At 35.0% G+C, this 8,409-nt stretch overlaps 1 protein-coding gene across 1 annotated transcript in view; it reads right to left on the reverse strand.

Moving 5' to 3' along the window:
- Positions 1-644: 644 nt before the first annotated feature.
- Positions 645-8,409, reverse strand: part of RAX (retina and anterior neural fold homeobox) — an 8,344-nt gene continuing 579 nt past the window's right edge. Inside the window, exons 1-3 of the mRNA XM_082246149.1 lie at positions 8,260-8,409; positions 6,483-6,715; positions 645-1,402 (exon numbers count right to left, since the gene is read on the reverse strand). The exon at positions 8,260-8,409 is cut by the window's right edge and continues 579 nt beyond it. Of these exons, the coding sequence (XP_082102275.1) occupies positions 950-1,402; positions 6,483-6,715; positions 8,260-8,409 (836 nt within the window). The 3' untranslated portion in view covers positions 645-949. The remainder of the gene's footprint in view (positions 1,403-6,482; positions 6,716-8,259) is intronic.

The raw sequence follows: 8,409 nt of genomic DNA on the forward strand, positions 1-8,409 counted from the left end.
TGGAATTCAAGACTAAGAAAACTTATATGTAAAATAGGAAAGATTGTGATGTGTGTGGCTAGAAAAGGGTATTTGTTACATTTACCTTAAAGCCCCTTACACACGTACCGATTGTTGGCCGTAAAGATTCGGCCGACGACCGATCGGCCGATTGTAGGCTTGTTAGTATGATGCTTCCGACAGCCGACAGCGCACTTTCGGCCGAAAAGAATCTGTCGTGCAGGCATTAAAATTTTTGTTGGCCAACACCAGAACGGCCGATTGTTCGCCAGTCAGTACAGAATTCGGCCGACAATCAGCAGATTTGCAAGACTGGGCATGCTCAGAGAAGAAAAAACACAGGGAAAGTTAACCATCACATGACATCACTTCTGCAGTCGGCAGACAAAATTCTTGTGCAGTCTTTTGCACTTTTCAGCGGACAGGACAGCCCTGGACAAAAGACGGCCGATCGGTCGGCCGACGATCGGTACGTGTGTACGAGGCATTACTGACAGTAGAGAGTATTCTATCTGTGATGTTTCTCAATGCAAGGACAATGGGAATACAATTATTATGTCACAAGAGCATTTTATATCATGTTCACTCTAGTATTTCCAATATGGAATCACATATTTTGGTGTCCAAAATCATGGCAGATTATTGGGTCTGGTAAAATTGCACACTGTCATGTGAGACCCCATAAAAAAATCATGCACCTCTTTCCTAGGGGTACGAGGAATCCCCTTTTTGTACAAGATACCCAGCTCTGTATAAATTAGCGTGTAGGTTATTTCAGATTAAAGTCAGATTATTTGTTGAAAAAGCTGTGATAGGCCACTGTTAGTTTTGGGATAGTTCAGGATGCTCTGATTTCAGCTGTGCTTGGCACATAAAGTTCAAGTCTCAGAAGTTCATTGTCTTTTGATTCTAGGCCACCATAAAAAGTTTGCTTCCAAAACTTTACTCTTTAGATGGCTTGCCAAGGCTTGCCAATAGACTGAATGTGTTCCTTTGCTTTCATCCTGAGGGCTGCTATACTAGTGTTCCTGGGGTCTATCTCTTCCAGAGGGTACTTGTCTACATAGTTGGTGCCACACTGGTAAGGAGGTGGTGGACCCATGGATCCCAACGGTTGAAGGGCATGGCCAACAGGAGTGGTGTTCATGAATGGTGGTGGAGTGTAACTGCCAGGGAGGCTCTGCTGAGTGGTGACAAAGCCTGGCAGAGATTGCAGGGTAGTAGTGTTGGACATGGGTGGAGAAAGCCAGGAATCAAGCTGAAGATTGCTACTGATGGCGCTCATGGCTGGCGGTTGTGGTGAGCGGTTGAAAGACAGGATTGGAGAGTCTTGAAGCTTCATTGAAGTCACTTCAAGTTTCTCTTGTCGCCTCCATTTAGCTCTCCTATTCTGAAACCACACCTGTGAAATTAAGAAAATATTAATGATATATGAATAAATATGACATATTAACTGTGCTATATTTTATATAAAAAAAGAAAAGTTCCAGTTTGACCTGCCAACAGTTTCCTGCATTTCAACATAACTTTCATTTTTAGACATCCCTGCTGAAGCTATAGGACCTCATGGTCATGGTATATGACATCAGTTGCAAGGTAAAAGTAATGCTTTCATCATGTTGTGCCCGATAACATGAGCTTTACAAAGTATAGTTCTAGAAGATACAGTGAGCAGAGAGCAGAGCAATTAGAGTACAAAGCTGTAACTTTATGGCCATGTTTTACTGTTTTTCAAAAGATTTTATAAGACTAAATTTCAAATGGATAAACCTTTATTTTAATTTGAATTATAGAGTATGCAAAAAAAAGAGAAAATTACAAAATTATTATATTTTCAATGGTAAGATTGTAATGATAATTATGATTAAATTAAAATAAACTACATGTTGAAAATTGAAAACTGCTTTTTTCGGTTTGAGTAAATACATCATATTGGCATAGTTTTCCCAGGGTCAAATAATCCCTTATAAATTGAGTCAGATGGTGCAAATTGGCACCATCCAACTCAATTGGCATAGAAACTGGAAAGAGTTTAGTTGGAGTCCATCAAGATTTGTAACAACCATGAAGCAGGTGGACCCAACAAGACAACCAATTTACATGTAATTAAAATAGATTGCCCACAATTGTGTGTTGATTGGCAAAACTTGATGAGCTAACCAATTTACAGCTTACTGTGTGTGGCCATCTTTAGAAACTGACTAATCGGTGAAGTCAGTATGGTTGATTAGCTAATGTTAGTGAATTAGGCAAATCTGTGATCATTTAGAGTACCCAACCAACCTAAGGAAATTAAAAAAACAAAAAAACAAAAAAAGAAAAAACTGAAAAACACTACATTTTTTCTGGCACATGACTGGCTAGTCACCTATATGATGATACATTTGTCTCATTTGCAGCAAACTGAATGCTAATTAATTCATCTCTAGAACTGAAAGTAAGGCAGCCTCTAAACACCAATTCTGCAGCTCAGTCCAACAGGGACTAAAAATTCCAATCTCCAAACCTGGGGTTGTCCATGAAAATAAAGGACGGGGCAACTTTACAGCCTACAAAAATCCTGGTATTATCATTTGCAGTATACCTGACAGAGGTGTGAAAATTGTGCAAAAAGTCAAATTATATGTTACCCATGGAAACCAATAAGATTTCTTCTTTTATTATAAAACCAAAACTTTAAAAATGACTGATCCTAAGAGATTATCCCTCCAAACCTTTAAAAAAAGAAAAGGATAGTTGTAACAAGCTAGGATGTGTAGCTCTGACAAAAATAGCATTCCACATAATTGCAAATAAGGACTTGAAATATATGTTAATAATGATAATAATAATAAAAAAAATATATATATATATATATATATATATATATATATATATATATATATATATATATATATATATATATATATATATATATATATATATATATATATATTTTTTTTTTTTTTTTTGTTTTTATCAGCTTTATCAGAAAGCTGGATTTTTTTTGTGTGTTTAGTAAATGGGTTACAGCTGCAATTACTTTGAATATCCAATAATCTGCAAATTTATAAATGAAAAAAAAAAAATAATAATATATATTTTTTCTTGCATGTGACAAATTGATGGAAGTGCACACATTTGCACCTTATTTACTAAATGTTTCAATTCATTCAGCAAACCTCCCTGTTTTATCTAACTCCTACATGTCTATCTGACATTTTGCATCCTTGATAATTCTCCAGGTCCATAACTGTACACATACTTCAGAAGCCCAGTGTCAATGAGAATTTCTTCTTATGTTTATGCAATCATACTATTATCACTATTCATTTTATATTAGATGAAAATGCATTTTATTTTGCGTTTGTTGAGTTGGGACTATCAGTATGACACTCAGCTCTCATTTGTCTTCTAGAATCTTGAATATTGGATGTCCATGTCTCTCCATTTACTACATTGTTTATTTGTGGTTCTGTGTCTGAGTGCACCCCATCCTGTCCTACAGCAAACTAATATAACTTAGAAATATTACACCAACTATTTAAATATGTAGAAAACGTATGATATTTGTAATTTCTCTGTTTTTGTTCTTATTATAAAAATAACCAATAGGTATCCAAACAAGTAGAATTGTTTTCTCTTTTAAGATCAACAATTCAGGTATAATAATAGTCCTATCTACAAGTCACTGACTGTTGTCAAAGGCTTGTCTTTGCAGATAATGTTCACATCCAAAATTTTGGAATAAAAAAATAAATCACTTTTAGAAGTTATACATTTTTTTTAAATATAATATTGGAAGTACCCAAGAATGAAGGAATTATCACTGACATAAAAATGTAGCGGTATAAAATATAATTTATGGAGTAAAGTTAAAAGAAAAAAAAAGAATGGAGTTTAAATAAATATGTCTACTTTAAACAAAAAAAAGATTTGTTGGTGTAAAATACATAGATTTTATTATCAATACTTTTATCATCATCATCATCATCATCATCAAAAGAATGTTGATGTTGCTGTTTTTATTATTATTATTATTATTATTATTATTATTATTGTTATTATTATTAATATTACTACTACTATTATTATCATCATCATCATAATAATGTCGTTGTTATTATCATCATTATAATCATAACAAGGATGACGATAATAATAATAACAATAATAATAATAATAAATAATAATAATATTCTAATGCTGTGTTGAATAGATAGTTTATGCAATAATAAAAATAATAATTGTTGTTGTTAGGTTTATATCTTGGTTAAAAAAAGACATAGCCACATTGTTCATCCAAAAGACAAAAATAAATAAAACAAAATGCAAAAAAAAAGTTTGTAAAGTGAAATCTAATTTGCTCTAATAGGGGACAACAATCCTTCCTGATCTCCAAAGATAACACTATTCCCTGTAATAATCTGCGGAATCTGCATGTGTTATAAATATTAATAGCTAGTTTAATCTTGTGCATTTAGAAAAGCAGCAATACTTAAACAACCTACAATCTAAAACCAGCTCCGGTGAAAGTATAATCTCTTATAAAGCTCGTACTGTAAAGAGGTCTTTCAGTATGCAATGGATTTCCATATTTGAGAGCAATTTATGAATTTATGCGAAGGGATCATATCCAATCACCTCTTCTCAAAGGAAAATAAGTTCGTTTAGTTAATCGTCCCTTGGTTGAGGTACTCAGGGCACTTTATTAATTTATTGTGGTTGTTGTTATCTAAATCCCCAATGTTGTGTATTATTTTCTCAGTACAGGTATTTCTTCCGCATGCAAAGACACTGTGGAACTGCAAGTCCCAGCAGGTCCTTCCACCCAGAAGGCCGAGGACACGCTGCCCTTAATCGCTGAGGATAGGGAGGTAAATCTTGCACTGAAGAAATCCCACAAAAGATCCGAACATTATCTTTGTTGCAATCTACATATGTCCTTCTGGCACAAATATAAGCCCGATTCACTCCGCAGACCATCTGTCCTGCACAGGGCTGACATTATAACATCGGAAGTTTTAGGGATTAAAGTTTACTGTTATGGAGCACAGATACATGTACCAACAGCATTTATGCATAGTGCTTGTTTTTTTCCTTCATCGTGTTTGGATATACATGTTGTTATTTCACTTGTAGGATGAATATTAACTTTATTGGTAAAAATGTATTAATACAAATGGGAACTTTTTTAACCCAGACAAATAGTTATAAACATCATGGACATTACAGGCATTGATGCATACAAAGTCCATGATCTTTCAAGTATTTATGTAACTAATAGGACGTGGCACTTTGCTATTCTTTCTGCATCCACAGTGACACCCTGTGTGATGCAAACATACTCAACTCAATAACTTTAACCATGTGGACGGATCAAATAAAATAAGGAAGAAAGAAAGAAAGAAAGAAAGAAAGAAAGAAAGAAAGAAAGAAAGAAAGAAAGAAAGAAAGAAAGAAAGAAAGAAAGAAAGAAAGAAAGAAAGAGAGAAAGAAAGAAAGGAAGGAAGGAAGGAAGGAAGGAAGGAAGGAAGGAAGGAAGGAAGGAAGGAAGGAAGGAAGGAAGGAAGGGTGAGAGAGGCAGAAGAGAGAGAGACAGAAGAGAGGGAAAAAAGGAAGGAGAGAGAGAAGAGGGGGAAGAAAGGGAAGAGAGAGAGGAGAGAGATAAAATAAAGAGAGAGAAAAGAGGGAAGAGAGAGAGAGGAGAGAAAGAAGAGAGAAACGAGAGAGGGGGAGAGAGAGAGAGAGGGGGGGAGAGGAGAGAGAGAGAGAGAGAGGGAAGAAAAGATAGGAGAAAGAGAGAAGAGAGGGAAAAATAAAAAAAGAAGAGAGAGGGAAAGAGAGGAGAGAGAAACGAGAGAGAGAGAAAGAGAGAGAGAAGAGAGAAAGGAGAGAGAGAGAGGAGAGAGAGAGAGAAAAGGGAGCGGAAAAATAAAGAGAGAGAAAAGAGGGAAGCGAGAGAGGAGAGAGAAATGAGAGAGGGAAAGAGAGAGAGAGAGAGAAGAAAAGAGAGAGGGAAAGAGAGGAGAGAAAGAGAGAGAGAGAGAGAGAGGAGAGAGAAATGAGAGAGGGAAAGAGAGAGAGACAGACAGAGGGAAAGAGAGGAGAGAGAGAAGAAAAGAGAGAGGGAAAGAGAGGAGAGAAAGAGAGAGAGAGAGAGAGAGAGAGAGAGAATGTTTATCTTAAGATTTTATTAGGTCATGCAATACACCTTTCTAATCTATTTCTTCAGATTTTATTCATTTTTTTTTTTTTAATTATCGCTTCAAAGTGGCAGTGTGTCTGTCCAATTTATAAGAAAATATATATATATTCCATGATTCCTAGCTCAGTGTTTCTCTCAGGGATCCCAAGCTGGTCATGTTTTCCAGATCTGTTAACACAATCATCACACTGATTACTCAATACAGCTATGCAGCTACCTGGAAGATCGGAAAACCTGTCCTGCTGGAGTCCCTTGTAAGTGAAGGGAAATCTTAGGGATGAGGATGTCTCCTTACCTGCACCCTGACTTCTGGCAGATTGACCTTCATGGCCAGCTCCTCCCGGCTGTACACATCGGGGTAATGGGACTTCTCGAAGGCCCTCTCCAGCTCATGTAGCTGGTAGGTGGTGAAGGTGGTCCGGTTCCTCCGGTGCTTCTTCTTAGGCTGCTCATCATCGGACTTATCACCGTTACCGGCAGACAGCCCGGGGCTCAGGCACTCGCTGGAACTCTTACTGCAGTAAGGATCTAGAAAATCAAAGGATATTCAATATTCATGTCAGTGATTTCTTATAGCGCCAACATAAACTGTAGGGGGGTAAAATGAACTACCAGCCCAATCCCCAAGGGACACACTGCTTGGGTTAGATCGTTTAAAAAGTTACTACGACTCGTTCTAGTTATTCACAACACATCTTCAAAAGATAAAAAAGAAAAACTAAAGAAACTAAAAATAATATACCAAACTACATAATAATATATTGTAATAATTGCATGTATTATGTATATATGTATAATGGTCAGTTCAACATAAACCATCCAAAAATGCAAAAAGTTTTTTCATTAACTATATATTAATGTATCAGGTTGTTAAACTATATTAGCAGAACAAGACTTCCCATATGCATGCATATATTTTATAAATATAACAACAAAGTAGTACTATTGCCCCATATTAACATTAAAAAAAACACCAAAAACATAAGCACACCATACATGATATTAAATAGGATCACTTAGTTAATATGATACATATAAAAAAACGTTGGCTGTAATACAGGGATTCAATCCTTACTATTCTGAGTTATTGTGTTTCCTGATATTAGAGTATATATATATATATATATATATATATATATATATATATATATATATATATATATATATATACATATATACATATATACATTATGTAGCACCAAGTAATACACCCACAGTATAAGGTAATAAATTAAAAAAATAAACGGATATGATTCCGATGATAAACAATAACTTCGGGAAACTTTTTGGAGAGCTCCTAAAAACTGAAAATAGAGAGAACCCGATAATTCAAAGTAGTGCATTATAAGCTAAAAGGAAAGCTACAATGTATCATCAAATAATGTAACAACACATGAAGACGATGTAATATACAATTATGTCCAAATGGGGTGAGTATCTTGTAATTTAGACGTCCAATGTTTCTATGTAAGAAACAGCCACAATAATCCAATTTGAGTACCTTAGTATAACATAACAAAAAATCATACAATAATGTGCTGAAATAATTAAAACCATTGTATCTGTGTAAAGTCGCATATATTTTTAGGCTTTATTCACGATGCTAACATGCCATGATAAATAAACACATATGTATATATATATATATTTTTTTTTTAATAAAAAGTTACAATTAATTATAATTATTATTTTTTTTTAAATAAAAAGTAACTGTCAGTCCAATGAGCTTTGAAATGAAGCTTAAAATAAAGATCTCTATCGTTGTATAAAGCTTCATGAACTGAGCCTAAATCTCAAAAATTAACTTTAATATGATCAAACTTTCAGAAAAGTATTGAAACTGTGAGCAGGGTTGGAATAAAGCTACAAAAGTTAAAATGATACTATTGTGTAACAGTCTGATATAACATTATGACAACGCAACATTGTGGTCTATATATAAAGTATTATGTAACAAGATAATAGCACCATTGCCATAATGTAGTGCAGTAGTACAATATGAGTTAACCTAGCAGTACAAAAACATTATATAATATCATACTGTCTATACCATGAAGTTGGCAAAGACTTACCCCCATAGCCATCCTCCTGTCTGTCCTCCAGCTGGTTCTGGTGGGGTTGTATCTCCTCAGCCATTTTGATCAAGCAGTGTCTGGAAGCCCTTTTCTCAGCCTCCTTGCCATTCCTGGGACTGCCCTCTGCCTGGAAGGAGCTCAGGACAC

The sequence above is a fragment of the Pelophylax lessonae genome (assembly GCF_965119305.1).
Source record: "Pelophylax lessonae genome assembly, chromosome: 1".
NCBI classification, from domain to species: domain Eukaryota; kingdom Metazoa; phylum Chordata; class Amphibia; order Anura; family Ranidae; genus Pelophylax; species Pelophylax lessonae.